At 41.5% G+C, this 25,836-nt stretch overlaps 1 protein-coding gene across 2 annotated transcripts in view; it reads right to left on the reverse strand.

Moving 5' to 3' along the window:
* DNMBP (dynamin binding protein) overlaps positions 1 to 25,836 on the reverse strand; it is a gene marked incomplete at its 5' end in the record, with an annotated part of 76,261 nt that overhangs the window by 37,914 nt on the left and 12,511 nt on the right. Inside the window, one exon of one of the 2 annotated variants that reach the window (XM_082673606.1) lies at positions 9,851 to 11,018. The exons of the other annotated variant lie outside the window; for it this stretch is intronic. Coding sequence (XP_082529732.1) covers positions 9,851 to 11,018 — 1,168 coding nt within the window. Of the gene's footprint in view, positions 1 to 9,850; positions 11,019 to 25,836 lie in introns of those variants that run through there. 2 annotated transcript variants of the gene reach the window in all.

Below are 25,836 nucleotides of genomic sequence, written 5' to 3' on the forward strand. Positions count from 1 at the left end.
TTACACAGCCTCTCTGGGCTGTTGTTCCCAGGTGTGTATAACAGAGCAGTTGAGCCTCTTTGATTACTTCCAGGCTCTAAAATCTTATGTACTTTCCTACTCTGTTACTTCACTTACTCCTCTTGGTTTGGTATAACTACACTAGTCTCTAACTAGCTCCACAAGGAGTGTCACTTAGCGTGTCACTTAGTGACTAACCTGGGCAGTTAGTCGCTTCCCCTCCCCGAGGTCTGTGCTATTACGGAACATAGCACAACATATTTTAAGTATTTGTTTCCTTATTATTCCTTGAACATAGCAAGCTCAGCTTGTCTCTGTGCTTTTCTGCTTACCTACTGTCCTTTTAGCCCAGTTAGATGAAGGCTTCTCTAGTCCTTGGATTACTCTTTTCTCTAAACTTTACTTCTTGAGTAACAACACAAAATAATACTTACTATTTATCTTTTGATGTACATGTTCTGTGCCCTCAAATAGAATATTTCACTGGATAACAAATATTCATTGAGTACCTACTGTATGCTATGTAAGGGTCTGGAAACACCACCTTCACTGCCATCATGGAGATTAGAGTCTACTGAACTTTTCTGCATACCTAATCTGTACCTAATTTACAGCAGGTAGCACAGCAACCAGCACTTAAGAGAAGGCACCAATTATTATTATTATTTAGAGTGCCCTACACATTGTTCTGCATGATTGTAATGAAAAACACTATGCAAAGATTTTAAAAAATCATTAAATATCCTAATTTTTGTTTGTCTTAAGTACTTAGCTGCCATACCTATGACACTGGGGTAAATAAGGTTTCAATCTTCCCCTGAGGGGCAGAGGGTGGAGAGCAGAGGAAACTGAATTCCATATCTCCAAATCACTGAGGAAAGGACTAGAGGAATTCTACAATAATTTTTATCTAAGTATTGCTGTGAGGTCAATGGTAAGTGGAAGCATCTCCATATTTCAGTAGATGCTAAGATGCGCACTTTTTCATATTTTAACATTTCAGAAATGGAAGTGTCTTTTCCAATCAATAGCATGTTAATTAAAGTCTTCTAGGGACTTCCCTGGTGGTCGAGTGGATAAGACTCCACGCTCCCAATGCAGCGGGCCAGGGTTCGATCCCTGTTTGGGGAACTAGATCCTGCATGCATGCCGCAACTAAGAGCCCACATGACGCAACTAAGGGCCCACATGCTGCAAGTAAAAATCCTGCATGCCACAACGAAGATCCCGTGTGCCACAACTAAGAAGCCCACGTGCTGCAACTAAGACCTGGGGCAGCCAAAAATAAAAATTAATTAATTAATTAATTTTTAAAAGGAACTAGTTTAAAAAAAAAAGGCTTCTAATTAGAAGTCTTTCTTTTTAAAAATTTATTTATTTTTATTAAAAAAAATTTTTTTTTTCATTTTTGGCCATGCCACTCTGCTTGTGGGATCTTAGTTCCCCAACCACGGACCAGGGATTGAACCCGGGCCCTTGGCAGTGAGAGCACTGAGTCCTAACCACTGGACCACTGGGGAATTTCCTCTTCTTTCTTTCTAATGCTACATAAATTATTCAGTGTCTTACAATAGATGGTGTTTTAGAGTCAACGAAATGCAATATATTTCATCTGTTTGCCTCCTCTCAGCTTATGATTTGAAGGGGTTTCTTGATACCATAGAATGAGGTCCGTGATCTAGAATCTAGCCCAGCTCCCTGCTGTGTGGCCATGTACACAAATGTGTATCTTCCCACCAGAAATGACTTGCATTGCACTGTCACACCCCTGTGACTTGACAGCCTGATGTTTACACAGTTCGGGCACTTTCTGGTTTCTCAGGAAATATCAAATTGGACAACTCTGTGTTAGGGTGGGAGTGTCAAGTTTCTGAGCTCCCAGCCCAACACTCCTTTGAAGGCTGGGCCTGCCGTGGCACTGCAAGTTAGCTGCTTGAATTCACCCCCCTCCCACTGCCCCCGCTTCAACATCCTCAGGTCCACAGGAATGACAATGCCCTAGAATACTGCCTCTTCCTATCCTACCTCAATTTCTTGCCTTTCCTGGTTATCTTTTTGCTTTTACAGAGACCTGGGATCTTCCCAGAGCAATATTCCTTTATCGATGATGAAACATTACATAAAAATAATGTAGGTAACAGCTTGTGGAGAAAGCAGACAGTCTAGCTTACTGAGACTACCACACATGATCCCAGTAGGCAGGACCGCCTTACTTTCTCTAAAGCTTCGATTATCTCCCAACTCTTGACAAAATAGGGCCCTTCATTTATTCCCTTTTGCCTCCACATATTTTCTCATTCCCTCTCCTTTGCTTCCTACCTACTCATCTATCTTCAAACAAGCACTGACATCTGATTTTAAAAAGTAAATACACGAAAACTTTGTTCAACTCTGTGCCCCCCTCAGCCACAGTCACACCTCTTTGATGCTTTCTATGCAAGGCCTTGAAAGAGTGGTCTTCATGCCCTCCCTCTATGACCTCCCTCCCCCATCTAAATCCTTTGCAATTAATTGTGTCATCACTATATTCCAATAATATTGCCTTTTTAGTCAACCGATAACCTCAACAAACCCACGGCATCATCCTTGACTTCCCTGCAGCATCTGAAAGTGTTGGCCATTCTCTCCTACTCTATGTCCTCTGGTTTTCTTCTGCCCTCCCCTAGTGTTCCTGCCATCTCTCCTCCTCCTGTCCCACGCTGTGGGCGTCCCCTAAGCCCAGTTCTCAGACGCTTGTGCTTTCCCCAGCCATTCCCATCCTCAGAGAAGTCATCCACTCACAGTGTCAGTGATCACGTCTCAGAGGGTGAATCACCACGTGCAGGTCCAGCTCTGACTCCTTCCTCAGGTTCTGGTCCAAACTCCCATCTGGTTTGTAAGATTTCAATACGCTAGTTCTTCCCCACACCGTGTTCCTCTTTGTCACCACAACTCTGCATCTTTGCTCATAGGCTTTCCCCAGCTGGGAATTTTCTCCTTGCTTCTCTCTTCCTATCTCAACCCCACTACTCCTTTAAGCTTTAGCTCAAATTCAAACATCTTCCTAAAATCTTTTCCATTAACCCAAGTAAAAACTGAGCTATTCCTCTTCTGATTGTCCATAGCATTAACTGTCTATGCTAGATACTTCTCTACTTTATTTAATTATTCATATTTTTACATTTTGTCTCTTCAACTGATCTATAAACTCCCGTGATGGGGAGGGGTCAGGGGGAGGTATCCTTCCCTGGATACCCCAATGCTTGGTACAGTGCTAAGTACAAACACTAGTTAATAAACACCTGTTGAACTGCATTCAAAGGGGATATGGGATCTATGTGCTGGTATAGTATGATTCATGATGATGATAGCAGCTCATGTTTATTTAGCATTTACTATGTGCCAGGCTCTGTTGCACTATTCTGAATATTTGCACATCTATAAACTCACCTATTCCTCATAATACTATCATGTACGTACATTATCTGGTTTTGTTGATGAGGAAACTGCAGCATAGAGACAATAAATAATTTATACAAAGTTACACAGGTAGCAGGGCCAAGGTGGGGGAAGGTAACTAATAGTTCTTCTTATTGCAGTTATAAAATTGTATTTGAATCATTTGCTTATATGCTGCTTTCTGTTTAAAACTGTGAGTTCCTGAAGGCAGGCACAAGTCTTATTCATCTTACCCAATGTCTCATTAGAGACACGGCTTGCATTTGGGGCAGAACAATTCTTCCCTGTGTAGGATGGTCCTACACCCTGAAGACATTTAGTGTCCCTGGTCCTTGCCTCATAAGTGCAAGTAGTCCCCTGCACCCTGCCATTGTGACAACCAAAAGATATCTCCACCCATTTCCAAATGCTGGGGCTGAGCTCGCCAAGCCTCAGAAAGCCTGCCGCCTCCAGAGCCCTCTACATACCAAATCGACACCTCAACAGTCCCTAGAGCTCTGATTTAAGCTAGGTGATTCCCCATCCCAGCCTTCACTACTGCCATTGGACCACGGCTGGATACCTAATCAATGAACGGTTAATTCATATGATGAGGCCTAACTAAAAAACTCAAGCTGAGTCAATTATACTCTCTCCTGGGAATTTGAATTAAGAACCACCAGGCAGGGCTTCCCTGGTGGCGTAGTGGTTGAGAGTCCGCCTGCCAATGCAGGGGACACGGGTTCGCGCCCCAGTCCGGGAAGATCCCATATACCACGGAGCGGCTAGGCCCGTGAGCCATGGCCGCTGAGCCTGCACGTCCGGAGTCTGTGCTCCGCAACGGGAGAGGCCACAACAGTGAGAGGCCCACGTACCGCAAAAAAAAAAAAGAACTACCAGGCAGATTAGATAGAACAGAGGCAGAAGCTGCAAGAATGCCCCAGAGAGTGTTGGGACAACTATGGTTATGTGCAATCTAGTGAAGGAGTAGAAAATATAAGTGGAAGGTGTTGGTCTGTGGTTAGAGAAGACCAAGGCAGAGGCTCAGAGAACAGCAAAAACATCTTGAGGAAAGATGGCCTGTGAGAGAGGGATACAGAGAAAGCGAACAGCTGGTCCACGGGGTACCTGGCGTCAGTCCACTTGTACTACAACAGCAGCCTTAGCCCTCCTCAGGGTCTTAAGGTCGTTTCTGTCTAACCAGAACATAGTACAGTGTTTGGTACTCAGTAAATTTGTTAGATAAAGATACATGAATGGCTCATGTTTGTTAAAACAGAACCAAATTAGAATAAAAGCTGCAAAAAGGGCTCTGAAAACTGTAAAGCATGTAAAATTAAAGTGGTACCACTATTACTACTGCTGATGATGAAATGCCACAGTTCATTCTGCTGAACTTTTGTTACTGCCCAGTTAATTCCTAGAAGCAGGCCCCTGGTCTCTGGAGGGGCAGAGACCTCTTGGCACCTGCTGTACTCATGGCTTGTAAGCAGCCTATGAAATTAAGAAGGATACAAAGCTAATGCCTTGGGGACTTCCCTTGTGGCCCAGTGGTTAAGAATCTGCCTTCCAATGCAGGGGATGTGGTTCAATCCCTGGTCAGGGAACTAAGATCCCACATGCTGTGAGGCAACTAAGCCCCCATGCTCTGGAGCCCACATGCCACAACTAGAGAGAAGCCTGCGTGCCACAATGAAAGATCCCGCATGCCACAATGAAGACCCCGTGTGCCACATGTAAGACCCAATGCAACCAAATAAATAGTAAATAAATATTAAAAGAAAAAAAGTTAATGTCTTGGATTGACTGGCAGATATTTTATTCCAATAGTCTGAATACAGACTGTAGCTATAGAGATATATTCACATACTCGCAATGAAAAGAAACCTTGACTCTGAGAGTCTTAAAAACTTTGAACTATCTGTGTAACACTGGGAAAAGTGCCTTCAAATCTGCGCAGGTTTTTATCTTGGGAGAAAAACAAAACAAGATTTTCTTGCTCCACTGCAATTACTGTCCAAACTTTTAAGGAACCGCTTTTACAGTAGGCCCTCTGTATCCACAGGCTCTGCCTCTGCCAATTCAACCAACTGCAGAGAGAAAATATTTTTAAAATCCAGAAAGTTCCAAAGCAAAACTTGAATTTGCTACACTGGCAACTGTTTAAACAGCATTTACACTGCATTTACAACCATTTATAGAGTATTAGGTATTATAAGTAACTGAGATGATTTAAAGTATATGGGAGGATGTGCATTAGGTTACCTGTAAATACTATGCCATTTTATCGAAGGGACTTGAGCATCTGTGGATTTTGGTATCTGCAAGGCTGTGAAGGTGGGGGTAGGGTGTTGGTCTTGGAACCAACCCCTCGCAGATACAGATACCAAGAGATGACTATATATCCCTCATCACCACTTCCCTCCTAAACTCCCTGTAATATGCCTTGTGTCTCTGTTGCTCCTATTCCTCACCTCATGTCCCAATGGTCTTTACTTAGAACACATCCTCTCATAGCTTTGCCGCATGTAACACAGTTGAACCCACCCCATTCGAAGCCCTTCTCTGGCTCCCATAACACAATACTTTTCTGCTCTTCTATGTTCATTTATTTGAAATGAACCTAAACCTGCACTTCTGGCTTTAACTGTGGTGCTGTAGTAAAAGCACTGGTCTGGGCATCAAGAGACCCAGTTTCTATTCCTGGTCTAAGGATCGACCAGTTACCTTGGCCACACGGTTCAACTTCTCTGAGCTCTGTCTCTTCATTTATAAACTGAGTGAGTTGGATTTAAGTATTTTTTCACAGTGTGACTCACATTTTACATTGTGCTTCAGTAGATACATACATACATTTATCTAATCCATGTATGTATGTCATATACACACACTCAGAAGTATTACATGCTTACTTTTACTACATGAGATGTACTTGAAACTTTCTATTCATTTCTATTTTATTTTTCAAAAAATGCTAGTTGTAACCCACTAAATAGACTTCAAAACCCAATCACGGGTGGTTACCCACAAGTATAAAATACTAGACTTGTTGAAATGTCAGGTTCCTTCTAGTAATAATATAAGAGGATTTTGTGTTGTAGCCTTCCAACCTTGAACCATTAGCCTTAACTCACATCTGGATTCCAGCTTTCTATTTCTCTCTGTAAGAGTTCTTCATTTAGATATCATAATATCACTTAAATTAACCTAGTTAACATGGAATTTGAAGCACCAGGTCCCCTTCCCATCAAAACTATTTATGTTATTAGCAAGTGTAAAATCCTAGTGTTGACTTTTGGTCTAGTAATGGTAGAGTAACCTACATTGTACTAACCTCCCTACTGAAAATTATTAGCAACTCTGGACAAGATTTTTTTTTTTTTTTTTTTTTTTGCCATACGCGGGCCTCTCACTGTTGTGGCCTCTCCCGTTGCGGAGCACAGGCTCCGGACGCGCAGGCTCAGCGGCCATGGCTCACAGGCCCAGCCGCTCCGCGGCATGTGGGATCTTCCTGGACCGGGGCATGAACCTGTGTCCCCTGCATCGGCAGGCAGACTCTCAACCACTGCGCCACCAGGGAAGCCCCCCGGACAAGATTTTTTTTAAAAAAATAACTGTGTGAAGACACTAGAAAGCCACCAAAAGCAGCCAGACACTGGAGGGGATACGACTCGAAACATGGCTGGAAAACTAGGTAAGATCCCTATTTACCTGATACCTCCTCCCCCTACCCCAAGGCAATCCCTAGTCTTTCAGCATGCTGGAGAATAAAGCAAAAACTGAGAGCCAGCAAGTGGTAATCTTACTGGGCTGCCGAGTCAAAAAGGTTCTGGGGCTCTGAAGTGGCTTGATGTTAAGGGAGAAATCCTGCAAAAGAGTACGCTGCAGAGAGGACAGCCCCAAAATCTATGCAGAAATTCCCTTCAAATCCTTGAACTGTGCATGCAGTGATGAGACTCCAGGGAACCCAGCAGAAAGCAATAACAGCTGGAGGCTAAAGAGCCCGGCAGATATTCAGAACTCTCTGCAGCTGGGAAGACAGTTTGAAATCTGAGTCCCTTCAAATCAGGAAGTTCAATAAATATGTCCAGTGTTCCACTTAGAAACCTCTGCAGAGCCGCACCTTAGGAGTAAGGCCCACCTCCCAGGAGCCATACCCTAGGACTAAGGGCAAAACCGTAACAAACCTGCCCTAACAAAAATCTAAGCTTGAGGCCTTCACAGGAGAAACTGATAAGAAAGGTGAGGAGAAGGAAAAACCCTGGCAGACCAACTTGGTTTCTAGCCTGGAAGATGGTCCAGGAGCAGGCACTGAACAGTGCTTTGTCTCTCAGATGCAGCAGGTGGAGGGTGGGGAAGAGTGGGGGAGAGGAAGGCACGGGCATTCCACTTGGGTAATTACACCTGCAAACACAGGGTGCGAGGGCAGATGTCTGTCCAGTTGGGGGAGGGGGGTCAGTCTGGATCTCAGCAGGGCGGGGACCATGCAGTGACAATTGGGGTAGCGGAAGGATTTGTAAGGGGGATGAGAGGTGGGTAGATAAAAGATGAAGAAATCATAACTTATGAGCACCTACTATGTCCCAGATATGTGATTGTTTTATTTATATTATCTTACTATGAGACAGGTATGATCATCTTCATTTTACAAATAAGAAATCCAAAGCTCAGAGAAGCTAAGTAATTCCTCTAAAGTTACACTATTAGTAAATGGTGGAGCTGAGATGTGCATTCAAGGCAGAAGACCAGCTCCAAAGCTTGTTTCCTTTCTGTAATTAACTGTTGTAACTGTGTAACTTTCAGGAAGGGCAGTGGCACATGTGCTGTAAAACAGCTAGCAAAGAACATTAGAAAACAAAAAGATCTCTGGGACAGACTAAGATTTTGTTACAAGTCAAGGAGGATATTAGTGGTATAAAAAGGGGTGTCAATATGAATATACTATCAAAAGTTAGTTAAGTCCTCAAGTAGAGAGAGAGTTGTAGAAATGGAAATGGTATAAAGTGGAACTGAGCTGATTTCAGAGAGCTCATAGGGCATATTACAACACTCCAGAGAGAAGGGTTTGACTGCTAAGTCAAACAGAATAAACACAATTAGGAGGCTTAATACAATAAGGAACTAAAGATAGGAAACAAAGTTCATCTAAGGAACGGCTGTGGGGGAAGGGAAAAAGAACGATGTAAAAACTAACCTAAGGAATCACAGAATCAGATTTTTTTTTGAGCTGGAAGGAATTTAGAAGTCATCCAATCCCTATCATTTCAGAGCAAAAATGCACCTAGGAAAAAACACCTAGCTGCTAAATATCTCAGCCTCCCAACTAAAGCCGGGTTTCATTTTTATCTTTATAAATACAGGTAGAAAGCCTGCTTTGTCCAAAATGGTGCCCTGGAAATTCAAGTTAAGTCAAGCCTGTGTTGAAAGACCACTGGATAAACCACTGGCAGTTCCAGGATCACACCAGGGACTTATGTTTTCAGTGGCCCCCACCACAAATCTAACCGGTGGGCCTATTCTGAAGGAGACCTGGATGAGAAAGCTTCACTTGGGAGGAAGGTGTGACATGGATTTTCCAGATTGTTCACATTTTCTGACTCTAATCCTTCTCCTCTCATCATATGCTGGACTCCCCCCAAACTGGCCAAAACCAGAAAGTCTGTTTGGCATGAGTATAACACATATTAAAAAAAAAAAAAAATTCAAGACTTAACAGGAACAACAAAATAAAATAAACATAGTTCATTTGAGACCTGGAGAAGAGAAGACAAACTGGCAAGAAAGAAAGAACCTCTAATGATAAAAGACTCTTAATATCCCCATTTTACAGATACCTTAGTTAAAGCTCAGTGAGATGAAGCCATCTGAATACCTAACATGTACAAAGCACCATGAAGAATATAAATAATCTTCTCATTTCCACAAGGGTTTTAGTGCTCACCATTCACTTAAGATTCCTGAATGTCAAGGAATGAACAAACTATAAAACAAGTTAAGTCTTCTAACCCCCTAATGTCTAAAGTGCAGGGATTGAGAGAAAGAACACACCAGGAAAATAAATTTTCACTTGGTGCCCTGGTAAAGGACTTGCCGTCTCCATAAGACAAACAAAAGATATTAAAGTAAAAAGGGAAAGATACCTGGGATTAGAGACCCTGACAAAAACCAAGAAAGGTAAAGGAGAGTTCCCATGACAACAGTCTGATTTTCAAAGCCATGTCACAAATTTACAGTACTATGCACACTCTCGCTCTGTGATGTCCCACCCAGAAGAATTAAATCTCTAAGGCTGTTCTCACTCAAGATACACTTAATAAGAATTTTGGGGGCCAGGTTCCTTAAGTATACAAATGTACCCGGTGCCTGGTAGAACCATCACCCCTTTTATCTATGTCCAGGTCTTATCCTCTAAGAAGGCTGGCTGAGTTCATACCTTGGGCTCTCTTCCTGTTTTGCACAAATTCTGAGCATCTCAGGGTGCTGGGTGCTGTGCTGCGGAAGCGGCTATTCCTTTTCCAAGTCTCCGGGCCATTTAATTTTCTCTCTTCCTCTAAATGCCAGCTATTCTTCTCTAATGAATTGCCCCAAGGAATGCCACAATGATGTTCTCCTTGGTTGCCCCCGGTCCACTGATTCCGCAGACCCTCCGGGATGACCCCTCTGCTCCCAGGTGCCATCATTCCTTGTCTGTCAATGCCATTACACTCCAAAGTCTTCATTTGGTGGAGAGAATCTGTTCCTCTGTAATTCTGAAATTTATACTCACAGTTTGCAAATAGAGTATCAGAGCCTCTATTCTCCATATCAAAATTACTCTGATCCCCGGCATGAGTCTTCACTTTGAGATCGATTTTATCATTTTGATAAACATTCCTGTCCCTGTCACAGTATTTGACAAATTCATTACCTTCATTGACACCATTCAAGTCTGGGAAGTCCACAGACTGACCATTAGTATAATTCCCAGGAACATGATATAAATCATTGAGGTCTCTATAATAAAAAATAGTTTCTTTACAATCCTCAAGATTGTAATTAAAATTCCTGCGGTCTATATGCCGGTTTTGAGGTTGACCAAAATTCTCCACAGAATCATCCAGACCCCTGTAGCCAGTCCACTGTCCAGTTTCTTTAGAGTCCTCAGGATTATGATTCCGATTCTTACGATTTACACAGCCATTCGTCTCCCCACATCCTCCAGCTTTCCAGGTTACATCTGGGCTTCCTGCAAACCAATCATCCTTAGTCGCAGGGTTCAGATTCCCATAATCTACGTTTTCTGAATTCTTATAATCATTACAGCCTGGAGTCACACTTCCGTGGCGCATACAGTCCTTTCTACTTTCCTTTGATTCCTCATTGTCCATATAGCTTGGTTCACTCTGCTCAAAATCCCAGTATCCACAATGCCTTTTTCTGTAAGGTCGATTCTGCCCTGTGGCCTGGTATCTGGAATCCAAGTCATCTTCTCTGTAAAGTCCATCCAGCGCTGTAAGGTTCCTTTTCTGTAGACTTCTGCAATCTTCATACTCCCAGCTGGAGCTCCAGTGCCCTTTCTCCTCCAGTTCTCTTTCTTTCCTCATCTCATGGGTTTCACACATATTCACTGTGCTCAAAGACACACGCTTTATCACTCTCTTCCATGGACCTGGGTTGAACGGAGATGTGGACAGGTGCAGTGTAGCCTAAGCCTGAATCTGTCCTTCTTAAAGTGTCTTAAAATGTCTCCCAAAGCCCTTTAAACGTTCTTCTTCCTACTTCAGTTGGAGCACGGGGAGATGTGAGGTTATTTCAACCTCAGGATCCAATCAGTGGGCTGCTCTATCTTTCCCCAGGGAGCCCAGAAGGTAATTAGTAACTAGCGTTCATGTGATTGGAGTTGGCAGCTTTGTTTGGTGTTTCCCTCAAGCTGGTCAAACTGGCTTGGCTGCTTTATGAGCTGAAGGTAAGAAGCATTTTTTTTTTGCAGAAAACGCAGAGTGAAAGAGAAAGAGCCCCCTTTAAAAGCCCGAGGTAAGATCATGTAACAGTCTCATCTGCCTCTTTAATCCTTTAGTAATCAATCAGGGGTACGAATAAATGTTTTCATGTGCAGCTCAAACGGGACCTCCACTACCTGTCCTCCCAGTCTGGCTTTCTACTCTCCTTGGACATCTGAAACTCTTCGGGATTCCCCTTCCCTTTAGTCAGCGGCAGGACTCTTCCGCCTTTGAGAGCTTTGCTTTTATGGGATTCAGGTTACCCATTAGTGTATACTCAAATCACAAGCTGTTCCAGCTCCTGTCTGCAGACACACTGGCTTATCCCACTCAGGAAAGAAAAAGTACGTCTTTTATTCTGATCTGGTGTATGGAATTTTATAGTGTAAAGACTCTTTCCCAGAGGAATACAGTTATATATGCTTTCACACTTTCCTTGATACTTGTCATGCCAGAGAAGCATCAAAACCATTCATCTCCTAAATCTCTTTCCTATCTAATTCATATAGCATATTTAGGAACTGGAGAATGAGGTTGGAAATCAGAAAGGTGGGTATAAAAATACCATTATGAATTCATCAAACATTAGATTATTTTATGTGAAGCACTGTGGAAGAGAAAAGGATGAAGTTGGTCTCTGTCTCTTACCATGCAGGAGCAACACACTATAAAGTAAGATTGCATGTGAAAAGTGCTTTGACAAACACAAATGGCAATGGCAACAAAGCAGAAGTCCCTGGTAGGACAACTGGAGGTTTCATGGAAGTGGTAGCATTTGAGCTGTGCCTTCAAGCATAAGCAGGGTTTCCAAAGACTTTCCACATATGGAGAACTAGGTAATGGGGAACACTCTGAAGAATAAGTAACAGGGATCATGCTGGAGGGGTAGGTTGCAGCAGATCCCAAGGGACTCGAATGCCACTTATTTTATTCAATGGATAATAAAGAGTCACTGAAGGTTTCTGAATAGGGGAGTGACATGCTAAGAGAGTCTTTAGTAAGATTACTCTTTTAGCTATCTGGTCATCTATCAAGTATCCTTGAACTTTTATCTAATCCTTATTTGTGAAACAATGTAAGTACCCTAAGGAGACCAGGGTTATATGCTTTATCAATAATGAGATGTTGGTCTTCCCTGGTGGCGCAGTGGTTGGGAGTCTGCCTGCCAATGCAGGGGACGCGGGTTCGAGCCCTGGTCCGGGAGGTTTCCACATGCCGCCGAATGACTAGCCCGTGTGCCACAACTGCTGAGCCTGCGTGCCACAACTAATGAAGCCCGCGCAGCTGGAGCCCGTGCTCCGCAACGGGAGAGGCCACCATAGTGAGAGGCCCGCACGCTGCAGCGAGGAGTAGCCCCTGCTCGCTGCAACTAGAGGAAGCCCGTGCACAGCAACGAAGACCCAATGCAGCCAAAAATAATAATAATAATAATAATGAGATGTTTACTCTTGGGTAAACCACTTATTCTCTCTGGGACTCAACCAACCCATCTATAAAATGAGGCAGCTGGCCTCAATGACATCATTGATTCCTCCAGTTTTAAAAATCCATGCTTCTATTTTCCTCGCAACTCCTTTTTCCTTTCCTCAAATACCTAATGTGCTGTTACACACCTTTTAGGTTCTACACTAATAGTTACTGAATGAACCTCTAGATTGTTAAATCTGATTTTCATGCAAAGGTTTTTGTTCCATAGTTCTGTTGCAGTAGTAGCAACAGCCCTGGCAGCTGCCGTGTTGTCAAGTGTGTATTAAGTGCCAGGATCAGGATGAGGGGCTAGGAAGTTGATATAAATGCTTTTTGATCTTCACTAACTGTAAGGAGGATATTATGTTATCTTTATTTTACCACAGATAAAGAATCTCTGAGACTTTGAAAAACCTGTCCAAGATCACATAAACTAGTACAAGGAGGGGCCATAATTTGAACCCAGATCTGTCTGACTTCACAGCACTAGGCTCAGAGGAGTATCTCAAAAACATAGGAAAGCCTTAATTTCCCTCAAACCAAGTAAACAAACAAGTACACACTATCATGGTCTAATTCAGGGGTGGACCACTGCCGAGGCAAGTGTGCACACACCTCGCCCCACACTGCCATTCCCTCTTTGTCTCCAGTCCTGGCCTACTTCCACCCTGCCCCAGTGCTGAACCTCACCACCCAACCGCGATGAGCACTTGTACCAGCACATTACAGAAAGACTGTCCAGTATCGGCCAGCTCAATAATCTAAAACCTACTGCCTAAACCCAATAAAGACTGTGGTCTGGTTCACAAACCAACAGGATGACAACATAATTTGGGAGGACAGCTTTGACTATGAGTTATACAGAGGAACAGCGTAAAAGAGGGCACATAGGAGGGGGAATTAGGACAGCTAGCTTCTAGAAGTTCAATTTCTGCTAATAACCAGTTTGTAGCTATGCTTAACCTCTGGCTGTCAGTTTTCTTAGTGTAAAATGAAGAAGTTAATAGTTTCTCTGCCACTTTAAATCTAAAATTCTATGATCTTACTTATTTCTAAGTTAAAAATAAAGATTTATCTTTCCCTAACTGTTATGGAAAACAGAGTTTCCTTTGGCAACTTAAAGTCTTTGATAAAGCTAGCATGATAAGAAACACACCTAGTAAATCGACCAAGAGAACAGATAAAAAGAGGATAAATTACAGGTAAGAAGGATACTAGTTATAAAAATAATCCAGTAGTAAAAGTTACACAAAGGTAAAAAGAAATGATCTTTGGATGAGTGGAGAGTGAAGAGCTGGTTATAATATGGAGCTCCCCTCTCCCCACCTCACCCCCTCTTCTCTTTTTCTAAGCCCTACTGCCTGTGGGACTTTAAAGATATAGTCTGTATAAAAATGTAAACTGCCTCAGGTTTGCCTCATTACTGAGACCCAGAACTAATCAAAAGCTGTGAATGGGTTGCACTTTTCATGTGATAAATCTGTGTGCAAAGAAATGTGGCCCAAGGGAATGAGGAGATAACAGAGAAATAACTTTCTTATTTTTCTCAGTCCTAGTCCTACTGGTGAAATACAACTTTGTAGATAGTTATCTTCCCTTTCACTTGAAACAACAGTCACATTCCACAGGCCCTCTTCAAAAGCCCTGAGCAGTACTCTGCCATGATGTTTGTTACTGGTTACTATAGGGTGGGTGATCAGCTACAATGACCATCCCTGGATAGAAATTCTCCGAACATAATGCTAGAAGCGAAGGTGGGGCAGCAGGATTTGAAGGATGAGAGAAAAGAGGCAGAAAGTAGAGGAAAGGTAAAGGAACAAAAGGGAGGAGACAGTAAAAATAAATAAATCAATCTAGTAAGAACAGGTAATTACCTAAACTTTTCACAGTATCTCTGTAACTGCCCACGTGGTTCCTCCAGCCTGATGATCAATTCCTCCTCACTTTCTAAGACTCTGCCCCAGTGACGCTCTCTGATTCCCATAGTTCTTGCTATTTTCCAGAGCACCATGCAAATATCCCTCTCACCTGTTACTTTATTATACTTGTTTACCTCCTTTTATTACACTGAAAGCTTGAGGGCAAGGACCAAGTCCAATCTCCAGCACAGCTCTGTACGTGGGGCACAAGAGGTACTCCCATGTTTAATGAGTTGATGGTGGTCATATTTATTGGGCACATGCTAGATGCGAGGCAGAGGGCAGGAGAGCTTACAAGTTAAAAGCACAGGCTGTGCTTTTTTTTTGAATCCTGACTCTGCCACTAACTAGCTGTATAATCTTGGGAAAGTTCTTAAGCTCTCTAAGCCTGTTTCTTCATCTTTTCACCATCAAATCTACCATCCTACCTACATCTGTACCCATCTGCTCTGCTTTCCCTCTTGTTAGAATGGAAGAACTGTCTCTGCTCTGATAACAGGCCAATCTCTCTCTCTGTTGGTTCACTGATCCACTCCCTCCTGACCCCTCAAAGACTTTGTTTCGGCAATTAGGCCCTCCCTCTCCTGCACTTCAGTGTGCCCCCTCTAACCATCAGTCTCATGAGCCTATGAATGTTTCCTATCTTTTTAAAAATTTTATTATTTATGGCTGCATTGGGTCTTCGTTGCTACACACAGGCTTTCTCTAGTTGCAGTGAGCGGGGGCTACTCTTTGTTGCGGTGCGCGGGCTTCTCATTGTGGTGGCTTCTCTTGCTGTGGAGCACGGGCTCTAGGAACGCGGGCTTCAGTAGTTGTGGCACGCGGGCTCAGTAGTTGTGGCTTGCGGGCTCTAGAGCACAGGCTCAGTAGTTGTGGCGCACGGGTTTAGTTGTTCCGCGGCACGTGGGATCTTCCCAGACCAGGGCTCAAACCCGTGTCCCCAGCACTGGCAGGCGGATTCTTAACCACTGTGCCACCAGGGAAGTCCTGTTTCCCATCTTACAAAGAACTTCTGCTTTGAAAGACTTGAGCAAGCCAAATACTCAATGCCTCTATTTCCTTACCTCTCACTCTATCTTTAATCCATTCCAATAAGGCTTTTACCCCTTTGTTATCACTTTACTGAAACTGCCCTTGACAAGGTCATCCAATCCAATGGTCACTTCTGAGACTTCATCTTACTTGGCTTCTCAGTAGCTTTTGGACAGAGTCACTTCCTCTTTCCTGAAGCTCTTCCTTCACTTAACTGGCTGCTCCTTTTCCTTTGCTAGTTCATCTCCCTTGTCTTCCACATTCCCAACATTGGCTGCCCCAGGTCTTTTCCTTTGTACCCAGTTACCTAGCACACAGAAGGAATTCAAGAAATTCCTTGACTAGGAATGTGGTTTCCACTCTTAGTGCAGCTGCCTCTCAGCCTAAGGGTTAATTAGGAGGAGCTGTAAAGAAGACCCTATCATTAAGGTTAAAGTAACTTGAGGGATCTCAATACAGCAACAGCCTCCAGCTAAGTGGGAAGAGGGTCTGGAAATGAGGGAGAAGACAGATACTTAAGATCAAAAAGTAAGTTCCCCAGTAAAGGAAGAGACTGTGGACTAATGAAAAGACAACTGACTGGGACAGGGGAAGGCAGAAACAGAGGAAAGAGTCTGAGAGCACTGTAAAAAGAAAAATAAAGACTGCAATACAGGAAAATAAGAGGTGTTGGGGGGATCTGATATACTTTGAAGGATGTTCTAAATGGACAGGGCTGTGAGAAGCATTCAAGATGTTTTAGAGTTTAAACCTTATGATGCACTTAAAGGTGAGTTAGGTGAGGGTTCAAATAGAGAAACTGGAAACCGTGAGCAGCTTGGGGATGTTACTAGTATGAATGAGTAAACACTTTGGAAACTTAAGTAACTTCATGATAAGCCAACAGTCAGAAGTATATCTGGGGCTTCCCTGGTGGCGCAGCGGTTGAGAGTCCACCTGCCGATGCAGGGGACACGAGTTCGTGCCCCGGTCCGGGAAGATCCCACATGCCACGGAGCGGCTGGGCCTGTGAGCCATGCCTGCTGAGCCTGCGTGTCCGGAGCCTGTGCTCGGCAACGGGAGAGGCCACAACAGTGAGAGGGGCCCACGTACCACAAAAAAAGTATATCTGTGAGGAAGGATTAAATATTTTAAAAATATATATGTCAATACATACATATATGCTCTTAAATCCACAGATATATGTAATTTAGCAAATAGTTTTCAACCAATCAGAGTACTAAAAATGTTACTGTTGGCATAAATTATTTTGGAAGTAAGTTGGCAAGAGTCAGTTGGGATCCTTCCACCTTGAGCACTTGTAGATCTGAGTTTTCCAACTGTTGCTTCCTACCACCCACTCTCAGAGGTCAAGCAATCCCTCCTTACGTCAAAACACGCTGCCACTTCGCTGTGGCACAGTGAGAATGTACATAAAGCTGTACAGTGAAACCCACCTGAATCTGAATCTGGCTCTCCCACTTACCAACTGTGAGACTTTCGGCAAACCTCAGTTTTCTCATCTGTCAGCTGTGGACAATTTGGGGAACTGGAAAAAGTGTATAAAAGCACCTAGCACATTGTTTGACAAAGTATAAGCACTCAATTATTTATAATTGCTGTCATCATCCTACTCTTTCCGTTCCTATCTTCCAGACAGCTCACTCCCTGGGCCTCTTCTCTTTTTCTCTATCTATACTTTTTTTGTTTTTTTAAGTAATCTCATTAAATGTCATGACTTTAAATAATGTCTATGTGCTGAAAGAATTTGTCTATGTGCTGTCAAAATTCATTTGTCCCAAATTTATGTCTCCAGGCCTAACTCCTCTGAACTCTGGCCTGTGTATCAAATTGTTCGGTTGACCTCTGCCTTGTCCCACCTCCCCCACCAACCAGCGTCTCCTGCACTCTTCACTATTAATTGAGAAATTACTGGCAACTCCAGTCCTTCCAGTTGCTCAATCTCAGGGTCATCCTCATCTCTTTCACCTCACATCCAATCCACCAGCAAGTCCTACTGGCTCCAACTCAAATATACCTTATATATGATGCTCAAAATAACTGAGCACTTCTCCTCAACCCCACTCTGCCATCCTGGTGCAAGCTACCATCACCTCTTGCCTGGATCATTACAGTAGCCTCCTAACTGGTCTCTCTGCCTCTGCACTTCTGTATTTTCTCAACGCCACAGACAGAGTGACTCTGTAAAGTTCTAAGATCATGTTGCTCCCCTGCTCAGAACCTTCCTGGGGCTTCTCGTCTTACTCCGAATGATGGGCTACAAAGCCCATGCCTTTGCTCTAGTTGAACTGGCCTCCTTGCTATTCCTCAAACAACAGGCACACTCTTATACTTGCTGTTCTAGCTGCCTGAAATAATCTCCCCCACCCCCAAAATGGTTTGGCTGGCTTCCTACAATCATTCAGATCTTCACTCAAAAGTCACTTTCCTGATTCCATAGGTTCTTTTGCCTCCTAATAATACGCATATTTTTACTTATTGTTTGTCTCTCCCCATGGGGGCAGAGATCGCGGCTATAACTCTAGAACGCTGCCTGGAATACAGCAGGAGCTCAACAGTATTTATTGAATAAATGACTGCCCCAGAGTTTTTCATCTTTGGGGTCTTGCTACATCTGGTAAAGTGAACAGTAGTAGTCAACACGCTCAGGTAGCCAGTGGCAGCAGGAATGCCTGTGGCTGAGGCAGGAGGCTAGCACTAAGTGCTGCAAAGCCTGGGTGAAATCTGAAACCCATACTTGAAGTCCCTGGAGCTATTCCAGTTTCTCCACCCCTCTGCCTGGAGCTGAGGTGAAGAAATGTTCACAAAGCCACACTACAAACTGCAAAGACTAGTGCATCACGGGCTAATTATAAGTTAACCATTCCTAGCTACGGTTCTTGACATACATTAAACCCTGTCTGCTAAAAGGAAAACTAGCTTCTGTCCTGAATCATCATGGACTCTGAATGGCTTCTGACTATGGTTGCTGTTTTATGGATTTATATACCAAGATAAAATCCATTACAAGTAACTGAGCTAATTTTTACTGAGCCAACACCCTGAACTAGATGTTACAAAAGCCGAGGATATTGGGTTTTTTCTTATGTACTGAGAAACTAGAAAGAAAAATCATTATTTCTTTTACATGAACTTTTATATCTTAAAAGACCACGAAACGTTTTACCTTTTAAACTCTATTACCTTTTACTAGTTTGGGAAAGAATTCTTATACCTGAGGCATTCCAAGGAGTCTTCAGAATAATAAATTGCTTCTGTATGTAGAAAAACCATACCTTCAATTTTAAAAAATCTGTCTGGAATATTATGTATCACTTCAGTGTAAAGATGTTATTATTCCATATCAGTCATTCTCCAACTGGTTAACCTAATGGCTCTCTTTAGTGGACCTTAGATCTCACCCAATATCTTGGTTACTTTCATTTCATTACTAACATTTCAGGAAAATGTTACTTTCCTGAAAAACATTCTGATTTGATGTGCAACAGTCATTTAAAATTCAAATTAAAAATTACCCCGAGTGTCTCTGGCCAAACTTCTTCCTGGCATTACCTTAAGGGGAGACGTTTAGGAGCAAGGTTCCTGATGCGGAAGAGGCTGACTCTACAATTTACCAACCACTGCACTGATTTAGAACAACAGGGTCTTGGCCCACACAGAAATTAACTATGGCCATAATTCAAAGGCAGCAAGACAGAGAGACAGTGTGATTAAATACAGAGGTCAATATCAGTATGATCACTAGAGTTTCAAAGATACACAAATATGAATGATACTATGACTATATCCTTTTTATTCATCAGTGTATAGCCAGTGCCTGGGTCATACTATATGCTGAAGAAATGTTTGCTGAGTAAAGAAATGAATGTACAACCCTGACTGTCCAATTCAGGCATGTGAACCTCTCCTCGAGGTAGAAAAGGACTATGATATGCTAAAATGAGATTCTCTCAGGGCCACAGGATGTAGTTCTAATAAGGGCTTCTAAAAGTAACTTGTACTGGTAAATCTGAAAAGTCTGTGGACTAACGCTGAATGTTTCTACTGCTTCAGAAGCCAAACTATTTATCAGATTTGAAGGTATCATTTTTGGTTTTGTTTTTGTTTTGTCCATGCCCCGCAGCTTGCGGGATCTCAGTTCCCCGACCAGGGATTAAACCCAGGCCATGGCGGTGAAAGCCCGGAATCCTAACCGCTAGGCCACCAGGGAACTCAATTATTATTATATGCTTAAATTATTAAGCAATTTATTATTCTGAAGACTCCTTGGAATGCCTCAGGTATAAGAATTCTTTCCCAAACTAGTAAGGTACTGTGTTTTAGATATGGACTTCTACTTGTTAATTAGCAACTCATCTGACCAGAAGCTCCTGGAAGGCAGACAACACATCTATGTTTATTACTATATACGCTGCCCTTAACACAGTGCCTGGCACATGGTAAAAACTTAACCAACATTTGCTGGATGAATGAGTGACTGACTCGATAGCATCCTGAAGCCTACAATGACATATCATCCCCAACACACTATATTCACAAATGCCTCCTAGCATTCTACCCTGACTCTACATGATAATTCCAGACTTAAAACTCCTAATTCTCAGACACAGCCAAACACTAGCTTATCTAAAACTACTAATAAAGGACTTTCTATTTCCAATAATTGACGTTTAGGCCAACCATCTCACAGAAAGAAAGCTTAAAAAGTTAGACGAACTATTTAAAAATCTTAAAACTATCATCAATGACAAGACGGCAGAGTACAGGCCAAAACCAAAAGGAAAACTAGAATCCAGAGGGGTAAATAACCACAGAAACTACAATGCCCTGGGGCATCTACCAGTCCCAGAAAACTCAGCTTTTGTTCCAATGGCCCTCTGAGGAGAAGAGGTTGATAACCCAAAGCCCAAGGCAAGGTAAGGAGTCTAAAAGGAGACCTTTTCTATAAATAAGCTAAGATTCCAGAGGCTCCTGAGAGAGAATCAGAACTGGACCAGCCCTCCTGCAAAATTACATCTCGGGCTCTAATACCTTCACTCTAATACCTTCACCGTCCAAGGTACTTTAAGCCTTGAAATTAGTTTAAGGTGGAGGTGGACTCAGAATGATATCGTTTCCACGTGGGAATTCCTCCTCAGCATTGCTTAGGGAATTTATATTACGATAATATTTATATAATTTATATTACGATCTTACGATTTCTGAATCGTAAGAAAAAATCAGCGGAGAAATCTGGAAAAAAAGGAGAAAATACTATAACTCTCTGTGAGAATAAAGCTTAACAATAAATGTAGAGACATTACTGGTCTCATTACTGGTAGAAAGAATCTACCAGTGTCAAGTTGAAAGCAAGAGCAGAAAATACTGACCCACAGAGTAAAGATTAAGGTTGACCGGGACAAAAGTACATAGGAGAAAAGTGACTAGGACCTAATCAGTTAGTATTGCTTGTAACTGTTGCTATGTTATGAATGTGTTTATAAAGCACGTGTGTTCATGGCCCTGTGCGCTAACAGTGAGTCACTCTTGCAAATAAAATAAATACTAATAAGGGGCTTCCCTGGTGGCGCAGTGGTTGAGAGTCCGCCTGCCGATGCAGGGGACAAGGGTTCATGGCCCGGTCCGGGAAGATCCCACATGCCGTGGAGCGGCTGGGCCCGTGAGCTACGGCCGCTAAGCCTGCGCGTCCGGAGCAACGGGAGAGGCCACACAGTGCGAGGCCCGCGTACAGCAAAAATAAATAAAAATAAAAAATAAATAAATACTAATAAGCGTATTTGCACAGTATATTTTATATAAACCTTGGAAGTGATGGTCCAAGAAATATCAAATTTTAGAAGTAAAATAAGTCCTTAAATTGGCAATTCTGACACATGATTCTGTGTAGCACTGAATCTTGCTCAGAGGCAAATGTTCCATTATTTTAATACTACTCAAAAATGTTTGCTCAGTGTTTTCCAGTGTTTGTATTTGCTATAGGCTATAGTTCTTTGTAAGTATTTTAACAAGAGAAATGCAGAGAAGATGTGAATATTAAATATTGAATCATTATGTTGTATTACCTGAAATTAACATCATATTGTATGTTAATTATTTCAATTAAAAAAATTTTCAAAGATGTGAATGTTGTCATAAATTTATTGTCTAAAATTTGAATTAGCAAAACAATATTGATTCCAATGGCAAAGTCAAAATCAGGGCAAGTAGACAAAATATTTTCACTGTTAAAAAAGAATATAAGCACACATATGTATAACTGAATCACTTTGCTGTACGGCAGAAATTAACACAACACTGTAAATCACCTACACTTCATTAAAATTTTAAAAAAAGAAATATTCAATGCAAATAGTTGCTAGAAAATAAAAAAAGAAAACCTGTCTGTAAAAAAAAAAAAAAGAAAGATTATGAGCTTATGCAAAGCAACATGTACCCTAATGGCCCCACCTGAAGATGTTTTTGGATATATTCTTAACACTCAACCAACATCAAAGGAAACTTTTTTCTATGTCTGGAATATTAGTCACAAAACAAAGATCAATCCCATCAGACAGGGCAACTAATACTTTGTGTATTTAAAATTTTGTTTTAAAAATCACTTTAAATACTAAATATTTGTGGTATGATTTTACAGTTTTTAAATTATTTTTATTTAACATTTATTTTGTGTTAATATTCCCTTATTTTAATGTTTTATATTATCAGATGTCTAGTATCATGTTAATTTTCTAATTTTGATAAATATTTTTGAGTTATGTAAGATATTAGGGTTAAGGGAACTCTACTATTTCTGCAACTTCTCTATAAATCCAAAATTATTTTAAAGTAAAAAGTAAAAAATAGGGACTTCCCTGGTGGTGCAGTGGTTAAGAATTCGCCTGCCAATGCAGGGGACACGGGTTCGAGCCCTGGGCAGGGAAGATCCCATGTGCCACAGAGCAACTAAGCCTGTGCGCCACAACTACTGAGCCTGCGCTCTGGAGCCCACGAGCCACAACTACTGAAGCCTGCGGCGCCTAGAGCCCATGCTCTGCAACAAGAGAAGCCACTGCAATGAGAAGCCCGCGCACCGCAACGAAGAGTAGCCCCCGCTCGCTGAAACTATAGAAAGCCCTCGCGCAGCAACGAAGACCCAACGCAGCCAAAAATAAATAAATAAAATTTTTTTAAAAAAGTAAAAAAGATTTCAAAGTTAATTATCAGGTAGAGAATAATTTTACATGTCATTAAAATATATAATCTCATAATATTTTGGTTCATAATAATAAAAAATTATGCATTTATTTCATATATATGTGTATATATACACAAAATCTCTGAAACTTTTAGTATAATCCTAACACAGGAAAATTGCTCACTGTTGATTATTACATACATTACTGTTATTACTTAAGAACACGTAAATAACAGTTTTTTTAAAAATACAGAATAATTTATAATTTCAGGAATTACAATTTCTTGTTCCTGAATCTCAAAGATTACTATCCTTCAGGAATTGGGAAACATTAGCTGACCAGAAGCAGCTGACAGAAAGAAGTGCAAATCCTCTCTGGAGACAGGTGCCTTCATCTCCGGTCTTAATGTTTTCTAAATACTATGACTAGCACACAGTAAAAGGTAACCAGACACACAAGGAGTCTAGACCACATGAATGAGAACCATGTGACACCAAAAACAGTCCCACTAAGACTTAATATCTTGGAATTATCATATGCAGACTATAAAATAACTATTCTTACCATAGGTAAAGAAAATAAAAAACAAGCTGAAAGACACCTACAGGAAACAGAAAACTATAAAAGGTAACATATCAGATTTGAAAAAAAATACAGCTTCTAGGAAATGAGTCCTCATGACGTAATAATTCCAGAGTTTTAAGGAGCAATATGAAGAACAGTATAAAGGCTACATATATTTACGTGTGAGCTATATGTAAATCTATATACCATCCTATACTTAAATTGAATCCATTCAATGTATTCCCTGTTGATCTAACTAGATTCACACTTATATGCATAAGGTGGAGCTGAATGTAAACCAAACCGTCAAGTGTATCCTGCTCTAAAACCACCAAGCACAAACCAGAGCCCTCAGTTGACTACAGTTCAAATAAATAAAGCCATACCCTTTCTTCTTATACTTAAGTCTTGCAATTAGAAGTGCTTCTTAATTATATTTCTTCTAATTTCTCAAACCCCTATTAAATGCCTATCACATGATAAGCATAGCTAGGCATTTGTCCATACATTTTCTTATTTAAAAAAAGAAGAAGAAAAAAAAGAAGAGGAAGGAGGAGCAATAGCTACAATAAAGAACCTAATTTTGGGTCTGGCACAGGACTGGACTATTTTGCTACCATTGACTGTGTCTGACAAGGGGACCAGCATCTCAGCACTGACAGTCCTTAGCTCTCCAGTAGTCCAAGTTCAAAGTAACAATGGAGGAAGGAGATCTTTGAAAGTTCTGGAAGGTAGAGCAGAAACTTCAACTTCATTCAGTTAAACTAAATTCACCAAGTATTTACTGAGTCTACTACCTGTTGGACACTATACCAGGTGTGTGGGAAATGACAAACCAACTAATGTACAGTATCTGTCTTTTCATTAGGCTTAAAATTTTCATCGAGAGGCATATAAACAACTAAATATAATATCAATCAGGATTAGATAAATACTGTATCAAAAGTTCTTTAAATCTTATGCCTTAAATTTCAAGGTTAGAGATTGTATGGGACTGGATTGGAGGGGTAAAGCCTGGTGCTCAAACTGATTAATTCTGCCTCTTTCAAGGGACTTCTTGTATTGCTGGATACACTTTTTATGAAGACAGAAAAAGATGACCTTAAGAGGAACTGTCAGTGATTGCAAGAAGTAAGTAATTTCATCATACTAGCAATTGATACAAATAATACACCTATTGAAAAGCAATCAAGTCAATATTAATACAGCCAATGCTGTATTTGGTGAATGCAAATAAAGAACAGTTTCCTGATTAAGACTATACCCACCTACTGCAGGTCTTTCACAGCATTAAACTTTTAGAACTTAAAAAAAAAACAAAAACATAGTAAGAACACCAGCTGAATTATTAGTCCTGAAGAAGAAGGTCAATTGAATAAAAAAGAATACCAATTTCATCCCTCAGTACCAGTCCATTACTCCATATAGTCCTTTAAAAACACTGCACACTGTTTTTATGCATAGAAGACATAATATTTCTCTGGAACACTACTAATTCTAATAAGTATCATTATTGAGAAATTTTTGCTACCTGGAATTTGGGAGAGTTTTGTTCTGTCACCTGTATGTCTAATGCAAGAACAGTTTACAAGTATATCTCAAAACTTGTATGTATGGAAGGTGATGGAGAATCTGGGGCTTGCTATGTCTTTGAGGATGTAGCGCTGAGCCAAAGTTCCCTCAGGATTCCTTTTCAGGCACTCTGAAATCGTCAAGGCATCTGGCATTCCCCAAGAGTTCAGATACTCATATTAAATGAACACCCTCTTGAGGACATGTCTAGGTGCTCACCCTCGTGCTTTACCTTGAGAGCAAATGTCACCACTGTCCTGTTGAGCACAAATGACCCAGGGGCCCAGTGATCTGGCTGGTCCCTAATTCATCACCCTGCATGTGCTCCAGGACATCCTCCCAGGCCATGCCTCTGAGTTTGGAGTTCCCGCAGAACTGTGTCCACTTGCACAGCAATTCTTGCCTGAGCATATTTTAGACAGAGGTTTCCTCTCTTTCTGTAATCCGTCTGCTTTCCATCTTTCAGAAAGTTACTCGACTTCTGGCCTTCTGATAATACTCTTTCTTCTTGGAATTTATTATTTTTTTTTTCATTCACTTTTAGAGATCTAAAGGACAAGGGGAAGTTGGTATGTGTACGTGGTCTGCCATCTTGATTTAGTCTCTCTGGGCCACCATTATCTTGTTTTTATTTATTAGGATCCTGCAACTCCTAGATCCACAGAGTGCTTTTTATTATTGACTTTCCTAAGGACATGTAGGTTCAGAGCT

Source organism: Grampus griseus (assembly GCF_964374135.1).
Source record: "Grampus griseus genome assembly, chromosome: 16".
NCBI classification, from domain to species: domain Eukaryota; kingdom Metazoa; phylum Chordata; class Mammalia; order Artiodactyla; family Delphinidae; genus Grampus; species Grampus griseus.